Below are 21,776 nucleotides of genomic sequence, written 5' to 3'. Positions count from 1 at the left end.
TTATGGGACTGTATGTGCTCAATAAATGTTCACTCTAAAACACTATTATTTTTATCATAAAACAAAATGGCCGTTGGCGATTTAAACTGTAAACTGTTAATTTACAGTGGATGCCACTCTCCACTACTTGGTACTTGCCCCAAGCAGCATGAGCCAGAGAAATGGGTAGATGAGCGCTACGTGAACATTTCCCCTGCAATATCTAATAAGACCTCAAGGTAAACACTTAACACTGAGCTCCTGCCAGCCTCCCCATCTCAATGGCAACTCCATGCTTCCAGGAGCTCCAGGCAAAAAGCCTTGAAGTCATCCTGGATTCTCCTTTTTCACACTTTAGATCCAAATCACCAGCAAATCCCACAGGCTTTACCTTGAAAGCTTACCCAAAATCTGGCCACTCCTCACCACCTACTCTAATACTGCCTTGGTGCAAGGCACCACCTCTCTCCTAGATCATTCCAATAGCTTCCTAAAGTATCCCTGTTTCTGTCCTTTAGTTTATATGACAAGTAGAACTTTGCCAGTAAAATGTAGGTCACATCACTCTGTTGCTCAAAACCTGCTGGCGTCCCATCTCACTCAGCCAAAGCCCTACATTCCTGCTGCCTCATCCACAACCCCTCCTGGCTCCCGGCCCCTGTGGCCCTGCTCACGCTATCCTCCTCACTGGGCCTTATGCCTGTGCTAGGCATGTTCCCGCCTTGGGATCTTTGCACTTGCTGTTCTCTACACGGAAATGTGCTTCTCCACATTCAAGTGTACCTGCTCCCTCTCCTGCTTCAGATCTTTAGTCAACTTTAAGTGTCTCGACATGGCATTTACTGGCCACTCCAGTCAAAATGCAAACCTCTGCTTGTCTATCCCTAAACCCCACTCCTTCTTCTATTTTTCTTCAAAGCACTAACCTCTACTTAATATACCGTGTTAAGTCAGGGTAGGCTCTATTTTACTGCAAAAACAGACTTCAAATCTCAATGACTCGATGAAATGGAAGTTTATGTCTGGCTCATGTTACTTGTTCAACCTGGGCTGGTGGTGAAACTTTACCAGTTACACGGGGGCATGCCTCTTGTATCTGAGCCAACTGAAACCCGTGGTCATTGTGGCCATGGATGATTAGAAGGGTGTGCCTAGAGAACTGTGCACCTTGACACACACGCTCTGGCCCTGAAGTGCTCACAGCTCATTGCCCAGAACTAGTCACATGCCCCTGCTAGTTCCAGGGATCCTGGGAAGTATAGGACAGCACACAGAATACCTAGTAAGCATTACTGTCTCTCCCACACATACTATGTATTTTACTTGTTTAGTTTTCTTCCCTTATGCCCAGCCAGACAATAAGCTCCAGGAAGACAGATTTTCCACTTCTTTGTTTCTTTCACTGTTGAGGTGTCTGGAACAGTTACCTCAGATGACAAACAGGATAATAGTGAGCAAAAGAATGAATGGATGACAAACAAGCTGATCTACATTTCTCTTCATACTGAGAAGGCCCTCCCGAACCTGGGGGTCTTGGGAAGATCACAAAGGAGGGGGTCTATGGATCTTGGTGTATGTGTTGGGGGGGGCTCCCCTTCAGGTCCTATGAGATGTATGTTGACCCAGCTGCTAGGACACAGCCATAAAGTTTAGCTACACCTTGGCTCCTGAACTGCCCACAATGTGGGGCAAGGTAAACAAAACGGTTCAAGCCTGGATAGAGAGTGCACTCACATCAATTTCAAACCTGGGGGATATTTTCAAAGTCTCATGGTAATGCAAACTAGAGGCCAGAGCAAGGTTCTGGAGTGTTTCTCATCTGAGCAATTATACCACTTGTTGAGCTACACTCAGTGACCCTGAATACAGATGCAACAGGACTACCTCAGCATCTAAGTGACTGGAAGTGGAGCAGGGGAGTCTAGGAACAGTTAATGGGATCTATTAAAGAAGTTTTGACTCCTGTTTCTACACAATACATGAAACAAAACCACGATGATCAGACTGATATCAGCACAGATAAATGCGATGGAGAGAGAATTTTCAAAGAGGTACTGAGATTGTTTAATTTCTCTTTCAATTTCCTTTATAACACAGTGAAAACAGTTCCCTTTTTCTATTTCAATACATCTTAGCCCATTCTCATTGGGATCTGTTTTTCTCTGTGCCAGGATCAGCACGAGGGTGAGGTAAGAGAGGTTGCTGGAGTACAAAATTCAAACAGGTGCTTTCAGCATCATACAAGTGCAGGGTTAATGCCTCTGCCCACATACCTCACCCTAATCTCACCCCTGCTCCCCACAATTACAGAAGATCTGCCTCCTACATCAGTTTTTTGGTCCAAAACACATTTTACCCTTTAAAATTGTTCTATTGTGGCCATAATTCTTCCAATATTTGATTTAAAATCCCCACATTCAATTTTATAATACTGCCCCAAGATATTCAGAATTTGCAGATGTAAATACTAAAGACAGAATGATTCTTTTGTTACTTTTATGGAGTGATATTTCTGCCTCTGCTAGAACTGTTTCTAACAGTGTTACTCTTGTACACATAGACAAAGTAACAATAGTAGTGAGAACACTGCATGCCACTTTTCTCATTCCAGAAATGTGTTACATTTGTAAATTAATATCTCTATGTACTTCACTATCTGTAAGCTTTCAACCAGATGAAATGTACCAGGGGTAAAAGGGCAGGTTAACAGGCAATCTAGGTATACTGATTAAACCTTCCACTCAAAACTATTTTAAGTGCAACACAAAATACAGACAAGAGGGCTTCCCTGGTGGTGCAGTGGTTAAGAATCCGCCTGCCAATGCAGCGGGCACGGGTTCGAGCCCCAGTCCGGGAAGATCCCACATGCCGCCGAGCAACTAAGCCTGTGCGCCACAACTACTGAGCCTGCAGTCTAGAGCCCACGAGCCACAACTACTGAGCCCACGTTCCACAACTACTGAAGCCTGTGCACCTAGAGCCCGTGCTCCGCAACAAGAGAAGCCACCTCAATGAGAAGCCTGCGCACCGCAACGAAGAGTAGCCTCCGCTCACCGCAACTAGAGAAAGCCCGGGTGCAGCAATGAAGACCCAACACAGCCAAAAAATAAATTTAATTAATTAATTAATTTTTAAAAAAAGACAGATATCTTTCAAAATCATTCACAAGCTGGCGATAAATACTCAGAAATTTTAAAATGTGTAATTTCTAAAACAACAATTACAATTGCTGAAATAAAGGTAAAATGGCAGGGACTAGGTAAACAGTTTTATCAGATTACACACAGCCCCCAAAAAATTGTTTTCTAGAGTATCACACAAAGTGTGGTTCCCCCAGCCAGCTGCATAAACATCATCTAGAGAGCTTTAATAATTCTGATGCCCAGTTCATATCCAAGTCCAACTGAGTAAGACTCTTTGGAGTAGACTGATGAATCTGTTTTAACAAGCATTATAGGTGACTTTTATGCAGGCTTAAATTTAAAAACCACTTCTAGAGAATAAACATGAGGGCACACAGATAAAACGATGATAAGTATAAAGAGCCATGGGGGACAGAGGGAAAAGGGCTGAACTGATTCTGAATAGAATTCCAAAGGGAGAGAGAAGGAGCACAGGCAGTTAGTGCAAAATATAGTAGCTGTGGATTTCTCATTTCAAAAAGCAGATATAAAGAGACTGAAGATAAAAACAGATCACAGATACAACACTGAACCAGAGAAACAGCAATGGCAAAAAGAATATTTTAACAGCAGCCAGGGGAAAAAGCATAGGTTACCTTTAAAGCAATGATTCCCAAACTTCAAGATGCATCTGAATCACCTGGAGGGCTTGTTTAAAACACACTGAAGGGCTTCCCTGGTGGCGCAGTGGTTGAGAGTCTGCCTGCCGATGCAGGGGACACGGGTTTGTGCTCCGGTCTGGGAAGATCCCACATGCCGCAGAGTGGCTAGGCCTGTGAGCCATGGCCCCCGAGCCTGCGCGTCCGGAGCCTGTGCTCCGCAACGGGAGAGGCCACAACAGTGAGAGGCCCATGTACCGCAAAAACAAACAAACAAAAAAACACTGAAAACATATTTTATAAAAACAAACCAAAAAACTCACATTGCTAGGCCGCATCCCCAGTTTCTGATTCATCAGAAACTGGGGATGCAAGAATATGCATTTCTAATAAGTTCCCAGGTAATGCTGATGTTGTACGTCTGAAGAGTACACTTTAAGAATCACTGCTTTAAAGAAATAAACATTAGCCTGACACCTGACTCCTCGCCAGCAACAATGGAAGCCAAAAGATAATGGAACATCTTCATGGCTCTGGAATAAAATATACAGTCCTTTAGCAACCAAAATGCCTACTAAGATGGCAAAATAATGGTATATTTGGGCTTGCCATTCAGAGAAAAGAGAAATTCTAAAATACGTTATTTTAGAGAGAAATAAAAAATTAAGGAACCAAAGTAAAGAGTGTTAAGAACTTATATCAAAGAGTCCAAGAATCAAAGTAAGCATACAAAATGGAAAATGTGTGGGTAAAATGAAACTAAAAATGACTGTATACAATGATAATCTCTTCTGAGGTTTAAAAATAGATAGAATTAAAATGCATGATCACAAAACCATGTAAATCAGGAGAGTGATAACATATCAAAAATCTAGGGACTTCCCTGGTGGCACAGTGGTTAAGAATATGCCTGCCAATTCAGGGGACATGGGTTCGAGCCCTGGCCCGGGAAGATCCCACATACTGCAGAGCAACTAAGCCCATGTGCCACAACTACAGAGCCTGTGCTCTAGAGCCCGTGAGCCACAACTACTGAGCCCACGTGCCACAACTACTGAAACATGTGCACCTAGAGCCCGTGCTCTGCAACAAGAGAAGCTACTGCAATGAGAAGCCCACGCACTGCAACGAAGACCGAACGCAGCCATGAATAAATAATTAAAAACATCTAAATTTCATGAACGAGCATGAATAAGAATACTCCAAAATAACCACTAAAATAATAGACATAAATAAATTCAATATGCATATAAACATGTAGATAAATTCAAAATATTCAGAGAAAAATGTGGAATGAAAAAAGTACTCAAATCAAAGGAAGCTAGAGGAAAGAAAAAAGGATGTTAAGGGACAAAATGCTTCAACTAAAATATGTATATTCTCAAAATGAAGTAAAAACAATCCAGTTATATGTTGTTTACAAGAGAAAGGATACAGCAAGAATGGAAATTTTAAAAAGATATACAAGGCAAATACTTTTAAAAAAAAACCTGGTTTAAATATATTAATATCAGAATGAACTAAGGCAAAAAGGCTAATAGAGAAAACTGAGGAATTACAAAAAGAAGAGGTACAATCCAAGAAAAAGCTATATATATTTCATAATATAGCCTCAAAAATATATCCGTGGTAGGACTTCCCTGGTGGTGCAGTGGTTAAGAATCCACCTGCCAATGCAGGAGACACGGGTTCAAGCCCTGGTCTGGGAAGATCCCACGTGCCGCGGAGCAACTAAGCCTGTGCGCCACAACTACTGAGCCTGCACTCTAGATCCCGCGAGCCACAGCTACTGAAGCCCGCACGCCTAGGGCCCATGCTCCTCAACAAGAGAAACCACCTCAATGAGAAGCCCGCGCACCACAGCAAAGAGTAGCCCCACCCCCCCACCCCCGCTCACTGCAACTAGAGAAAGCCCGCGTGCAGCAAGGAAGACCCAACGCAGCCAAAGTTAAATAAATAAATTTATTAAAATATATATATATATCAGGGGTGGGGGGGCAGAACTCTAAGGAGATGGACAAAGCCACTACCAGAGCTCTCAATAATATGTTCAAGCAGACAATTCAATAACTATATGCAGATTGCACAAGATGAAACAGTATTTCCTAACTATAAACTCCAACCACACCTGGGGCACAATGTGTGTCTCAGAAAATGTCATCAATCTCTGACTATAGTGCAAGCAAGTTAGCAAACAAAACCAAAAGATAACCCGAAAAACATCACAGAAATGGAAATTAAAAGGCCTAAATAATTCACATGCCAAAGAAGTCATAATATTTGATAATATTTAGAACTGAAGTAAAATAAAATACTACCACTGTAATCCTTTCGGATGTGCAGGTTCCAATGTAAGAAACTGTAAAGAAACATGCCAAAAAGGTAAAAGGAAGACAATTATAAAGAACAGAAAGTTATGAAATAGAAAACATATACATTATAAAGTGGTTCTTCATGAAAAATAAAATTGACAGAATTGTGGCAGGATGTATTTTTTTTAAAAAAAGAATATATAAATACAAGAATGAAAACGTAGAAAACACTACACTTGCAGCAGCGTTAAAAATATAATAAAAGCACATTATTAACAACTTTGACTATACAGTTTAGCCTTAGATGGAATGAATAAATTCCTAAAGAAATTTTACTTACCATAATGAAATAGAGAACTTGGATGCCCTATGACTCTTATAGAACTGAAACAACAGCTTTAAAATTTTCCACAAAGAAAATTCAGACCCCAATGGTTTTTCCTGGTAAAACTCCCTTTTAAGGAACAAGTTATTCTACTCTTAGGCAAAATATTCCAGAGTTTAGAAAAAAAAGGGAACACTCCCACCCCACTTTATGAGGCTGGAATAAACCTGAAACAGAAAAGGAAAATTACAAGCCAATTTCACTCAAACATAGATGCAAATGATAAAAAGATAAAAAATAAAAAATAAATACTAGCAACCAGAAACCAAAAATGATAAAATAGTACATATCCTTTCCAATTTAGTTATTTTACCAAAACAAATTTAATGTAACATTAGAAAATCAATTGGTTTAATTCACCACATTATCAGGTAAATGAGAAAGTCTTAGTTTTCACTTATTCATTCAAAGCACAAACAGAACTAGAACCTATCACAGACCTTTCATAGTTTTCAAAGGGTGATTGAAATCCATCAACACATCAAAGAAGTTGCTGGGGTGGGGGGGAAAATCACTTGTTAAAAGCTTACAGCTGTCCATGACAAAAACTCTTAAATTAGGAAATAGGAGACTTCTTTTACCTAATAAACGCTTTTCAAAAAAAAAAAAAAGCCTCCAGCAAACTTTCAAGTTAACCTCCCTTAAAGTCAGAAAGAAAACAGGACTGCTTCAAGATTGCTATCCAACTCCATTCAATGCTACTCAAAGTCCTCAGCCTGTCTAGCAAAGAAAGTAAATGTTAAAAAATGTGTGTGATGCAAAAGGAAAGTATACACTTTCCTAGGAATAAATCTAACAACAACAAACCAAACCCTTAAATCGTTTTTGCTGATCCTCATAAAACTTTATTGAAAGGCATTATACAAGATATAACTGGGACTTCCCTGGTGGCACAGTGGTCGAGAATCTGCCTGTCAATGCAGAGGACACAGGTTCGAGCCCTGGTCTGGAAAGATCCCACGTGCCGTGGAGCAACTAAGCCCGCGAGCCACAACTACTAAGCCCGCGAGCCACAACTACTGAGCCCGCGTGCCACAACTACTGAAGCCCGCTGGCCTAGAGCCCGAGCTCCGCAACAAGAGAAGCCACCACATTGAGAAGCTCGCACACCACAATGAAGAGTAGCCCCCACTCGCAGCAACTAGAGAAAGCCCGCACGCAGCAACAAAGACCCAGCGCAGCCAAAAATAAATTTATTTAAAAAAAGATATAACTAATTAATTGTAAAATTCAATGGCATAATGATGCCAATATTCTCAAAATCCATATATATATATTCAACACAACTTGAAAACAAAACCCCGGTATGTGGAACTTCGTAAACTGACTAAAATTTGAGTCACAAAATACCTGAAAAAGAATGGGTAGGTAGGTGCATGTAATCTTCTACAAGATATTTGGAAATATCTAAATTAAAATGGGTACTTCCATCAATATGGAAAGAGGGTGTCTCTGAAAATACTTTAGTGTAAGTCCACCTACAAGTAATTACCAAAATTAGTAAATACATTTTTGAGAAAACATATAAGCAGTAAAATCCAGGAAGAAAATCATGGGGAAAGAGACGCAGTTTAAGAGAATACAGGTTTCCGAGGTTTCAAATACTTATTTTTCTTGGCCTGGTTTGCAGATTCACTTTATTTTTCTTTTAATTTTCTGTGTTTTCATATTTTTGTGGGACATATATGTCCTATATTCTGATAAAAGAATTATTTGAAGGGAAAAAAATAAACAGGAAGTACCAAATAAGGTGGTAAAGATCAACGCAAAATATTAGTAATCACAATAAATATTAATGGACTAATTCTCAAATTAAACAAGAATGTTGAAGTGCATTTTAAAATCTAGTTATAAGCTATTTACACGAGAGTCAACTAAAGGAAATAAAGATAAATAACTGAAATGTTTAAGTGTAAAAATTATTGAAGATAAATGGTAACAGAAAGAAAACCAGTGTGCTCCTATTAATGTTAGACAAATTTGACCACAAAGCAAAAGGTAGGTAGTTTATCCTTGCGGTCTCCAATTCCTGACACACACACACACACACACACACACACACACACAAATAATGTCCTGAATTCACTTCGGCCGGGCTTTTCTGTCCCCATCCCAAGATGTCAGTTTTTTTGGACCAGATCACCAGTGCCTCCCCCTTGTCGCTAAATACAGTGGTCCTAAACTTCATCACTAGCGTTTCATACCGCTTATCACAGGATCTAAAACACACTCTTCCTGGCTGCCTGGCTTCCCGGTCCCAGGTCCCTGTCCCCCGATACCCCTCCCTGCCTTATGGCCTCTCTTGTCCTCAGGAAAGCGGGGAGTAAAGGGTTAAGTGAGGAAAGCGGGTCTTACATCAGGGAGGGTAGAATCACGGGGAGCAGAGGTCACGGAAGCTGCTGCCGAAGGGACGAGAAACTCATTGAAAGATCCGGTCTGCCGCGGGGACCAACAGCTCGGAAGTAGCCGCGGTGGACCGCTCCTCTGCCCATGTGTACAGCAGCAATCGCCTCCGGAGAGTAATGGCTTCCGCTTCACTTCCGCCTTCTAAATGTCGCGGGACTTCATAACCGGCCTCTAACCAGGAAGCACAGACGGAAAGGATTCTGGGAAATGTAGTTCTGGAGTTTAGAGGGGCATGGCGGGGGTACCTCGGTGGAAACTGCGGATGGCGCTAATTTCCCCCCAACCTCTAATTGTTCAAGTGCCTCGGGACTCAGTTCTCAGGCCTCTTTTCGTCTTATAATCCCTGTGGTAGCACTGAATCTTACCTCTTTAAGTACTGTGTATACACTCAAGAGTCAAAATTTCATCCCACACCTCTGCCCTGAATGCCAGACAGAATGAGATATTCTCTCTCCACTTGGGTTTTTTAGAGACACATTTAAAGTCCACAAATCAAACTCCTGACTCCACCTTATCAACTTCAAGTAATAGCAACCCCATCTTTCCACATGTCCATTGTAAACCTTGGCAACATCATGGACCCTTCTTTGTCCCATTGATCCAACAGGCAACGCTCAGCTCTACCTTGACCATCAATCCAGAATCTGATTGCTTTGCCAGAAATGTTTTTCTTGTTTCTGAGTCATGAAAGGTCACAGCAGGACTTGAAACTGGCCCTCCTGGGCAAAAAACCCTTTCTGGGTCCCCCATTTCTTATTTGTAGGATGAAGGCTTCAGCCTCCTAGACTTTCCCTGAGTTCCAAATGGCAGATTCAAACAGCTGCTAATCAGGGAAACAGGGAATGCAGAAACAATGGAGGAATAGTCAAGAAACTATAGTGCAGTGATTAAAGCAAGATCCTGGTCCTCCTCAAGGGATATACATAACAATATCTTTGAGTTCTTCTGAACGAACTAAGGTCCCCAATAAGGCCCCCACCCAAGTGGACGATGGTAACTTCTGGCTGAGCACAAGATTCCTGTAACACCGCCCTGTTACCTCACCATCAACCAATCAGAAGAAAGTCAAAAACCCTGCAGCCCTCACCCCCAAATTTTGCCTATAAAAACTTCTCCCAGGAAACCACCAGAGAGTTCAGAGTTTTCAAGCATAAACCACCCATTCTCCTTGCTTGGCCCTGCAATAAACCTGCCTCTGCTCCAAACTCCAATGTTTTGGTTTGTTTGGCCTCACTGCTTCAGGCACAAGAACTTGTGTTCAGCAACAAGAGCCTTTCAGTAGCTCTGAAGGGACTGCTTCAAAGAGGTAGGGGGAGAAGCCAGTATATATATGATTTTTGGCTAGGGAATACATGCAGTTAAGCACATATCTCGGTAAAAGATTATTACTACTCACAAGGAACAGATATCTCAGTTAATGATTTTAGTGCTTTTCTATGTATGGGAAGATCCAAGAATCTGGGTTCATTAAATTTCTTCTTGAAATATACTACCTAAAGGGCCTGTTTTCAGGCTTCCCTGGTGGCGCAGTGGTTAAAAATCTGCCTGCCAATGCAGGGGACACAGGTTCGAGCCCTGGTTCAGGAAGACCCCACATGTCGCAGAGCAGCTAAGCCTGTGCACCACAACTACTGAGTCTGCGCTCTAGAGCCCACAAGCCACAACTACTGAAGCCTGTGTGCCTAGAGCCCGTGCTCTGCAACAAGAGAAGCCACCGCAATGAGAAGCCTGCACACCGCAACAGAGAGTAGCCCCCGCTTGCTGCAACTAGAGAAAGCCTGTGCTCAACAAAGACCCAACGCAGCCAAAAATAAATAAATTAAATAAATAAATAAATAAATTTAAATAAATAAAATAAAGGGCCTGTTTTCCTAAAGCACAGAGTGCCTCATCTTGTTTTTCATCCTGAATTCCTCTCAGGAGGCACTACTGTCCATCAGCAACTGCAGTGGCTAATGACTTAATCCTTGTAGCACTTGGACGGAGAGAAACATTCTTTGTTTTACAACAAACATACAGAAAGTCTACAAATAAATTTTTAAAGAGAACATACCTATGCGCAAATTATAAAAAAATGTCCACAAAATGCACACACCTATGCACATACTACCCAGGTTTTTCAAAAAGAAAATTACCAATAACACAGAAGCTCCCTTCATGGCCCTCCTGGTCAGTACAATTCCTCATCCTCCAAGGGAAACCCTATTATTGAGACAGAAGATAGATGGCCTCCAGGCTGAGCAGCTGGAGTTTGTCCCCTGTGGACAGATACTCCTAGACAAAGATAATAGCAGGGTCAGAGAGGAGCAGAGTCCTGCCCAGATAAAAGATAAAGAAACCATATATTTCTCATTCTTCAGGTCAAGGAGACCTTCCCAACTACACATGCACAGAAAGGCTCCTTGGGGGTCAAAAAGGGAGGGGGCGTCACCCCATAGTAGGTGATGTCAACCTACCCATAGGCCTCTTTGCTAGAATCCATCTTGGCTAAGAGATGCACACGCACACAGCGGAGGACCCTGAGATAAACCAAATATGGACTCAGAACCAGGCTAAGCCAGGTGACTTGCCAAAGGAAACCTGGGGAAAATGCCCTATAAAAGTGATTCAAACTACCAGCAGGATGTGACTCTCTCTCTGAGTTCGCCCATGTGAGTCTATTCACACATACTCTTTTTCTTCCTAATAAACACTTTACTTGTTTCACTACTTTCCATCTCTTAGTGGAAATTCATTTTTACAAAGCCAACAGGCCAGGGCCTTGTCACTGTCCCTCATGGTCTAGCAGTTAGGATTCAGGGCTCTCACTGCCACAACCTGACTTCAATCTCTTGCCAGGGAACCAAAATCCTGCTTCAAGCCACTGCAAGCCAAGGCCACTGAGATCATTTTAACTTATTATAATATCTGTGGCCAAAAAATAAAATAAAATAAAATTTTAAATAAAAGGGAATTCCCTGGCCGTCCAGTGGTTAGGACTCTGCACTTCCAATGCAGGAGGCATGGGTTTGATCCCTGGTTGCGGAACTAAGATCCTCCATGCCGCGTGGCACAGCCCAAAAATTTTAAAAACAATAACATCTGACATGGTTCAGGACACAACTACCCTAAAATATGGCATCTCAGCATATTAAATATTTTAAGTTGAGGGAAACAGAGAAATGACTCAGGGAGGATTCTTTGACCTTCCCCTGAAGCAGGTCATAGGACCCTCCTGTGATAGCTGTCCTTCCTACACCAGAGGAAAGGAGTGTCCTTATCTCTGAAGATGGAGGGACACATAAAGGAATCCAACTGTACAAGATTGCTAAATTTCCTTCAGTTTACTACCCTTAGCTCATATCCTTTTGTTCAATCACATTTTTCTATGGCTTTCCAGTCTGCATCAAACCTAGCATAAAAAAGTGCTCAGACTTAACCACTTTTTTGTGTGTCTTCATTTCCTTATGAAGGTTTTAGGGTCATGTAAAACAGATTTGTATGCTTTTCTCTCGTTACTTTTGCTACAGAGCCCCAGTCAAAACCTATAAATGTAGAAGAAAAGTTTTGGGATTTTTCCTCCCTTACACATCATAGAAGAGTTTTGCCTGTTTCTTGAACTTTATGTAAGCAGAATCAAGCCTCTCTCCTTTGGGATTGGTGCAAGAGTAGAAAACTTGGGACTTCCCTGGTGGCACAGTGGTTAAGAATCTGCCTCCCAATGCGGGGGACACGGGTTCGAGCCCTGGTCCGGGAAGATCCCGCATGCCACGGAGCAACTAAGCCCGTGAGCCACAACTGCTGAAGCCCACATGCCTGGAGCCCATGCACCACAACAAGAGAAACCACTGCAATGAGAGGCCCAAGCACCACAACGAAGAGTAGCCCCTGCTCGCCGCAACTAGAGAAAGCCCGTGCCCAGCAACAAAGACCCAAAGCAGCCAAAAATAAATTAATTAATTTATTTAAAAAAAAAAAAGAGTAGAAAACTGACCAGTGCAAGAGGACGGAACCACACACACAGGACCACCTAGTATGACAGCAATGACTACAGTGGGACAAGGACAGTCTTTCCAATAAAGCTGGGTCCATTGGATATTCACATGGAAAAAAATGAAAATTGATCCCCATGATTCCAAAATGATGGCAGAACTAAATGTGAAAGGTAAAACAAAAATTATAGAGAAAAACATGATTGGGGCTTCCCTGGTGGCGCAGTGGTTGAGAGTCCGCCTGCCGATGCAGGGGACGCGGGTTCGTGCCCCGGTCCGGGAAGATCCCACATGCCGCGGAGCGGCTGGGCCCGTGACCCATGGTCGCTGAGACTGCGTGTCCGGAGCCTGTGCTCCGCAATCGGAGAGGCCACAACAGTGAGAGGCCCGCGTACCACAAGAAAACAAACAAAAAAACCCATGATTTTATGGCTTGGAGTAGGCAGAAATTTCTTAAATAGGAGACAAAAGGGGGAAAAAAAAGATGTGATAAGCTGGAATACATTAAAATTAAGAACTGCTTGGGAATTCCCTGGCGGTCCAGTGATTAGCACTCAGTGCTTTCACTGTGGCCCCAGGTTCAGTCCCCGGTTGGGGAACTAAGATCCTGCAAGCCACATAGTGTGACCAAATTAAGAACTGCTCATCAAAAAACACCACTGATGGTGAAAAAGTAACCCACAAAGCAGAAGAAAAACATATACATCTTTATGTATATGTGTATATATCTACTATATATAAGATAGACATATATAAGATAGATAGATAACCAACAAGGACCTACTGTATAGCACAGGGAAATCCACTCAATATTCTGTGATAACCTATATGAGAAAAGAATCTGAAAAGGAATAAATATACATATACATGTATATGTATAACTGAACTACTTTACTGTATACCTGAAACTAACACACATTGTAAATCAACTATACTCCAATAAAATTTTAAAAAATAATAATAATTCATGTGCAGCATATGTAAAGAAATTTTCCCACTCAATAAGAAATAGACAACTCAATTTAAAAATAGGCCAAAAATAAATCTGGTCATATCACAAAACAAGATATTCAAATGGCCAATAAATATATGAAAAAATGCTCAACTTTATTAAGGAAAGGCTCATTAATTTAAACCACAATGAGATACCACTACTTAACTAACAGAATGGCTATGAAAAAGGCCAAGGTTCAATCCTTGGTCAGGGAAATAAAATCCCACAAGCTTCATGGCACAGCCAAAAAAAAAAAATTGGGAAATTAAGTGGTGTGACACCTACTTCACTGCTGTGACAATAATGATTATAAAGTTTGTAGAGTTCCCTGCTTCTTAAGGATATCCCTTGAGAGAGGCACAGGCAAAGAGAGAAATGAAAATCTGTGAATATACAGTTGAGACCACACATGGAAAGTTATCTCCAATGAAAGAAGAACTGCTTGAAACTTCTGAGTAGAGTAGCAGAATTCAACAAAAATGTTTTATAAACTGTAACATTAGAAATTGAAGGGAGTTCCCTGGTGGCCTAGTGGTTAGGATTCATGGCTTTCTCTGCTGTGGCCTGGGTTCAATCCCTGGTCAGGGAACTGAGATCCCACAAGCCACGTGGCAAGGCAAAAAAAACCCCAAAAAACATTGAAGCCTTGGTTGCCTTCTGAGATGGCCCACACTGTCTCTGGAGTGTGTATCTCTCTCAATAAATCTACTTCTTACCTATCACTTTGCCTCTTGCTGAATTCCTTCTGCACTGAGAAAAAAATAAAAGAAAAAAGAAAAAGAAATCGAAGCCTCTAAAAATTGTCAATGGAGCATTTATTTATTTTATAAATTCCTACTAACTGTATATAAAAGGGTCTGAACTATGCTCTGTGGTGCTACAGCTTCCTCATCCCCCACCCACCCCCAGTCTGTGACTGTAGAAATTCTCTCCCTTTTCTCTAGAAATATAGCTCTATCTCCAGGGCCCCACACTTTTGCAACTTCCACAAGTGCCATTCATGTAAAACTTCAGATCCTGCCTGCTCTATATAGAGAGACCTGAGGAGAACATATTGATTTCAAATATTACTTTATTTTTTTTCACATCTTTATTGGAGTATAATTGCTTTACAATGGTGTGTTAGTTTCTGCTTTATAACAAAGTGAATCAGCTATACACATACATATATCCCCATATCTCCTCCCTCTTGAGTCTCCCTCCCACCCTCCCTATCCCACCCCTTCAAATACTACTTTAAATAAATTGATACTAGTGCCACAGTTAAAGTTTAGGACTACATTCCCCAGCCAGCTCTGTTTATCTAAAACTCTGGTGTGCCAGGTTGCATTTCTGTTAGTCTTTCTAAAATAACTGGTTTCAGGAAAATAAAGTTTTCTTATGGTTTTCATGTGTTTGGCACTTTACTGACAAGAATGATTCTTTAAAAAATTTTTTTTTAATTTATTTTTTATTAAAGTGTAGTTGATTTACAATATTGTGTTAGTTTCATGTGTACAGCAAAGCGACTCAGTTATACATACATATATATGTTTTTTCAAATTATTTTCCTTTATAGGTTATTACAAAATATTAGGTATAGTTCCCAGTGCTGTACAGTAGGTCCTTGATGGTTATCTATTTTATACATAGTAATGTGTATATGTTAATCCCAAACTCCTAATTTATCCCCCCCCTTTCCCCTTTGGTAACCATAAGTTTGTTTTCTATGTCTGTGGGTTTATTTCTGTTTTGTATACAGGTTCATTTGTATCTTTTTTTTTTTTTTAAGATTCCACATATAAGCAATAATAAGCAATATCTTATATTTGTCTTTCTCTGTCTGGCTTACTTCACTTAGTATAATATGCTCTAGGTCCATCCATGTTGCTGCAAATGGATAAAAATGATTCTTTTAAATGAATTATCAATGCCATAGTTTTTCTACATGGGATCAGCAGTTAGAATGATGCTTATAGTGGGCTGAGCCAACAAGAACCTCTTCGTTCCCAGCTTTTTTTTTTTTTTTTTTTCCTTTACCATGTTTTGCTTCCACCTTTGTACCTCTTAAAGAGTGCGGAGTTATCTGAAAGTCCCCTGGTCAATACCCGGAGGGTGAGCTTTTCATTAGTGCTCTGCTGAGGTTCCCAAATCTTTTCTTTTCTTTTGCTTTCCTTTTTCCAACTTTATTGAGCTATAATTGACAAATAACATTGTGTAAGTTTCAGGTGTACAATGTGTTGCTTTGATACATTTGTAAATTGCAAACCGGTTACCACCAGAGTGTTAGCTACCGCCTTCATCCCATCACATAGTGGCCATTCTTTTTTTTGCTGTGAGAACATAAGAGATCTACTCTCTTAGCAACATCCGAGTATAGGATACAGCATTATTAGCTATAATCACCTGTGCTCCACCTCGGATCCCCAACCTTGTTAATCTTATAACTGGAAGTTTGTGCCCTTTTCCAATCAAGTTCACTCATTCTTCCACCTCATTTTTTTTTTTTTTTTTTGCTATTTTTTGTCAAAGGCAAACAATAAAAAGTGAGCTAGTAGGGAGATTGGTTTTATTCAGGCTAACGCAATAAGGAAAACACCCCCAATCCAAACATCAGAGTGTCTCTGCAGAATGGTTTTGCCTTAGACTTTCATAGGGAGGAATAAGCAAATTATAGGTGGAGGGATTTTACACTTGGGATTGTTATTGTAACCAGGGGACTCTGTTAGTTGAGCAAGAAATGCTTAATCTCTATGTCTAGCTAGTTTGTCAGGGAGGGGGACAAACAGTCCACCTACTCATTTATGAGACAAAAGAATGGGAATTGGAGAGTGTGTGTCTGGCCCTGTCATAGGAAACAAGGAGGTCACTAGAGAGTCCTATCCTCCTATGGGGAAGAGAGGTTCTTTGCAGTACTGGTTTCTAGAACACAAAATTGCGGGAGGTGGGGGGATTAACTGTCTGGGTTTTCCAGCAGCACAGGTAAAGCTCAATATTGTCGCTCGCCTTTATATATTAATAATTGAACCATGCATATAAATGCCTACTTTATGCTAAGAGAACTTACCTGTCTTCAATTAAACTATTTTTCCCCCCTAGCGATGGTTCACAATGGGGAATGATTTGGCAATGTTTGGAGATTAGTGTTGTGTAGCACAACTTGGTTTGGGTGGGGTGCTACTGGCATCTAGTGGTGGAAGCAGGGGATGCAGCTAAACGCCTCAAAATGCACAGGATAGCCTCCCAAAACAGACTTATTTGGCTCCAAAGGAGAATAGTGCTGAGGTTGGAGGCGGGGTGGGAGGGTTGGGGGGATTTAGGGGAGTACTGGTAAAATTGCTCAATACTTCCCTTTGGGAACCAGGGCTTTAGAGACTGGGCAAAAACGTCTGAAAAACTAAATTCCTCCTGAGATGCAGAAAACAAGCAGGCTCAAAGGATTTTCAAATGCATCTTGAATTTCCCTTGGAGTTGTTGATCATTATTCATCTGTCTGTTACCTTTTATTTGAAACACTGCAGCTCAACTTGTATAATTTTTATTTGAAGTTTGTAAAACTTTACTTATAAAAATTCATGGAAGAGTCTCAGATTTTAGCTAAGAGCAAGGATAGGGTAGGGAGCAAACTTTTTCTTTTCTTTTTTTTTTTTTTTTGGCTGTGTCACGCGGGCTTGCAGGATCTTAGTTCCCCAACCAAGGATCAAACCAGAGCCCTTGGCAGTGAAAGCGAGGACTCTTAACCACTGGAGTGCCAGGGAATTCCCTATAGATGCGTTCTGGCTCACCAACCTGGAAGCTCTCTGAACTCTGTCATTTTAGGTTTTCCTGTTGGCTTCATTACATAGACAAGGTGGATTAAATCGTTGGTCATTGGTGATTGGTTCAACCTTCAATACCTCCACAGGTGGGGGTTTGAGGCTGAAAAGTTCCAACCCTCTAATCAAAGTTCAGTCTTTCTGGCAACAAGCCCTGAAGCTCTCTAGAAGCCGCTTAGCCCAGAGTTATCTCATTAACATACCAAAGACACTCTTTTCACTCAGGAGGTTCCAAGGGTTTTAGGAGTCTGTGTCAGAAACTGGGAACAAAGACCAAATATTTTTTATTACATCATAGGGACAAAAACCAGCCCTCCATTCATACAAGCGTCCCCCCTACCCCACTCTCAGAAAGTACACAGAACTCACCTCAGAAAATAGGTACTTATGGGGAATTCCCTGGGGGTCCAGTGGTTAGGACTCCGTGCTTCCACCGTAGGGGTCACGGGTTCAATCCTGGTCAGGGAACTAAGATTCCAAGTACTGGCAGACGTAGGCCAAAAAAAAAAAAAGGTACTTCTGCTTTAGAAGACTGTATCCTCCATAAGTCTGATTTAGCTAGTACAGAAATTTAGCTTCAAACCTAAGATAGTATTGATTTAATAATCTGTATACAGGACTTCTGCTGCTGGTAATTGAAGGCTGGGAGATTTAGACCAACTCTCCAACTGAAGACAATGAAAAGTATGCATGTAGTGTACATTAAAAAAAAAAATCTAAAAAGCAACAAAGATCTAAATACTAGTAAGAAATCACTGCAGTGGAATCTCAAAAAGCCGAACCCATTAAAATAGAGAATAGAATGTGCTTGCCAGGCGCTCTGGGAGGAGGGGGTGGGAATTGAGAGATGTTGGTTAAAAGGTACACACTTCCAGTTATCAGATGAATAAGTTCTGGGGATCTAATGCCCAGCATGGTGACTCTAGTTAACAATACTGTATTGTAGACTTGAAAGTTGCTAAGAAAATAAATCAAGTGTTCTTACTACAAAAAACAAATAGTAATTATGTGATAGAGGGGGTAGCTAACACTATGGTGGTAAGCATTTTTCAAAGTATAAGCATTTTACAAATCAGTACATTGGACACCTTAAACTTATACAGAAAAGAAATCACTGCATGGAGACTAGGAGAGGACAGGGTTCCAGAGAGGTGAGGCAGATACTGGGGCTGGTTTTACCCTTGAGGTGGTCTACAAGAGGCAGCTAAGGGACTAAGTGAGCTTTAGGTCTCTACAAGACCAGGGATAAAGAGTGAGAGTAAGGGTCTCCCCTCTTTGGGCTGGCTTCCCAAAGGAATGTCTCTGGGGAATAGAGGGGAACTGGAAGCAAACCAGTATGGACTGCAGCCAGGTTTCCCATCACCTGGTAGATGCCAGAAAAAGCTTGTGTAACTACAGTGCATTACTATCAGACAAAGTAGATTTTAATGCAAAAACGTTTGTTACACCCAGAGATAACAAAGGTAACTTCATAAAGATAGAAGATTGGGTCCACCATGAAAACATAATAATTCTGAATTTGTATTCAATAGTCTATTGATTTTTTATATATATATAACTTTATTTATTTTATTTTTGGCTGCGTTGGGTCTTCATTGCTGCACGTGGGCTTTCTCTAGTTGCGGTGAGCGGGGGATACCCTTCGTTGTGCTACGTGGGCTTCTTGTTGCAGTGGTTTCTCTTGTTGCGGCGGAGCACTGGCTCTAGGTGTGCAGGCTTCCGTAGTTGTGGCTTGCGGGCTTCGCTGTTCCACGGCATGTGGGATCTTCCCAGACCAGGGCTCGAACCCGTGTCCCCAGCATTGGCAGGTGGATTCTTAACCACTGCACCACCAGGGAAGCCCCTCCATAGTCTATTGATTGAACTGCAAGCAGAGATAGTCAAATTCTATATCACACTGGGTGATTTTAGCATATATCACTCCATAATTGATACAACAAGGAGACCAAAAAAAAAAAAAAATCAGTAGGGCTTCCCTGGTGGCGCAGTTGTTGAGAGTCCGCCTGCTGGACTCTCAACACAGTTCGTGCCGTGTTGGGGCACACGGGTTCGTGCCCCTGTCCGGGAAGATCCCACATGCCGCGGAGCGGCTGGGCCCGTGAGCCACGGCCGCTGAGCCTGCGCGTCCGGAGCCTGTGTCCGCAACGGGAGAGGCCACAACAGTGAGAGGCCCGCATACCGAAAAAAAAAAAAATCAGTAAAAATAAGATTTCAACGTGATTAACCAACTTGACCTATTGGGCATATATAGAAAATGCACTCAATCGTCCACATTGATCTTTCAGCGTAAACAGTTCACCTACTAAGTTTAACCACAAGTGCATGAGAGCAAATCTCAATAAATTTCAAAGAATTAAAATTATACAGAGTATGTTCTTTAGCCACAATGCAATGATACTAAAAACCAATAACAAAAGAAGGAAAAGAGGTCCTCCATATAATTGGATACTAAAAAACGCACTTCTATATAACTCATGGATTAAATAAAAACTCTCAATTGACTTTATTCAAATCAATTTCTCTGCATAGATTGCAGCAGAAATGAGGAAAATGAGGATGACTCAAAAGGGAGAGATGAAACGAGAACTGGTTTATCTAAGTATAATGTGAAAGCAAATGAGTGTTCACTACAAGTTTACAAACACATGGCCTGCACATCTGATAATAATTTTTTCCTCCAGCTTTATTGAGATTAATTGACTTTGGTTAACACCGGATAATTACACATTTGATTTTACTAGTGCTTAATATAGACAAATTTCTGTACACATATATTAAACTATCTCATATATTCCCATATATGAGATATATTCCCTATATCACTATTAAATATGTAATATTTTGCCAATTTATAGATGTCAACTGAACTCAGAGAGTTAAGTTAGCTGATAAATGACAGGTAGTGAAACACAGGATAGAAGGATTTTTTTTTTTTTTTCACTGCTGCTGCTGCATTGCAGCCTGCGGGATCTTAGTTCCCCGACCAGGGATCAAACCCGTGTTCCCTGCAGTGGAAGCTCAGAGTCCTAACCACTGGACCTTCGGGGAATTCCCAGGATAGAAGGATTTAATACAAAGGTATCTGATTTGAAAACCCATGATTAATCACTTTGCTAGGAGAACTGATTTTTGGAAGAGTCGGGAATTCTGGCATACCCAGTATTTCATTCCCTTTGACTTTTTCTAGAAGCCCACACCCAAGGCAGATGACAGAATCATGAAAAAGAAAATGTTCCAGAGATCAGTGTCCTCAAGTCTCCCTTTATGGCTCTGTTCCTCAGGCTGTAGATGGAGGGGTTCACCATAGGGGTGACCACAGTGTTCATCACTGAGGCCACTGCCCTCCTCCTGGGGGAGAGAGTAGCTGCAGAACTAAGGTAAACTCCAACATAGGTCCTATAGAATAAGAAAACGACAGACAGGTGAGACCCAAAGGTGGAAAAAGCTTTATACTTCCCACCAATTGATGGGATCCTCAGGATGGACAAGACAATGCGAGTGTAAGAGAAAATTATCCCTGAGAGGGGACCGACACCTAACAGGCTAGTCACTAGATGCGTCAGGATGTCATTGATAAGAGTATCAGAACAGGCGAGTCTGAGGATCTGAGCAAGTTCATAGAAGAAGTGGGGGATTTTCAAGTCTGTGCAGGACAGATGCAACACCATCAGACTGTGGAGCAAGGTGTTCATAATGCTAATGAACAAGGAGCAAAGAATCATCAGACCACAGAGACAGGGGTTCATGATGATTGCATAATACAGAGGGTGGCAGATGGCCACGTAACGGTCATAAGCCATGATGGTCAGGAGCAAATTGTCCATACATATGAAAACCATGAAAAAATACACCTGAATGAGGCAGCCTGCATCGGTGATGACTTTGTTCCCTGTCTGGATGTTCACCAACATCTTGGGGGCTATAGTGGAGGTGAAACAGATGTCAACAAAGGACAGGTGGGAGAGGAAGAAGTGCATGGGGGTGTGGAGGTGGGAGTCTCAGCTGATGGCCAGGATGATGAGCAGATTCCCCAGCACAGTGATCAGGTACATGGACAGGAAGAGCCCAAAGAGAAGGGGCTGCAGTTCTGGATCCTCTGAGAGGCCCAGGAGGAAGAATTCTGAGACACCAGTCTGGTTTTCTGATTCCATGTT

General features: G+C 41.5%; 2 protein-coding genes across 4 annotated transcripts in view; both read right to left on the bottom strand.

Annotated features, from left to right (window-relative positions):
- Positions 1-8,977, bottom strand: part of ZNF317 (zinc finger protein 317) — a 28,636-nt gene extending 19,659 nt beyond the window's left edge. For all 3 annotated transcript variants that reach the window (XM_033401345.2, XM_049707118.1, XM_049707119.1), the window contains exon 1: positions 8,813-8,977. The gene's annotated coding sequence lies outside the window, so the exon portion shown is untranslated. The remainder of the gene's footprint in view (positions 1-8,812) is intronic.
- An 11,860-nt stretch (positions 8,978-20,837) lies between these two features.
- LOC101279913 (olfactory receptor 7A10-like) lies at positions 20,838-21,776 on the bottom strand. The gene is given in 1 exon segment (XM_012535708.1): positions 20,838-21,776. A coding segment is annotated over 1 exon segment (936 nt). The 5' UTR covers positions 21,774-21,776.

The sequence above is a fragment of the Orcinus orca genome, chromosome 3 (genome assembly GCF_937001465.1).
Source record: "Orcinus orca chromosome 3, mOrcOrc1.1, whole genome shotgun sequence".
Classification (NCBI taxonomy): domain Eukaryota; kingdom Metazoa; phylum Chordata; class Mammalia; order Artiodactyla; family Delphinidae; genus Orcinus; species Orcinus orca.
The sequence above is the reverse complement of the archived record's forward strand: the minus strand, read 5'-3'. Positions and strand labels throughout refer to the sequence as shown.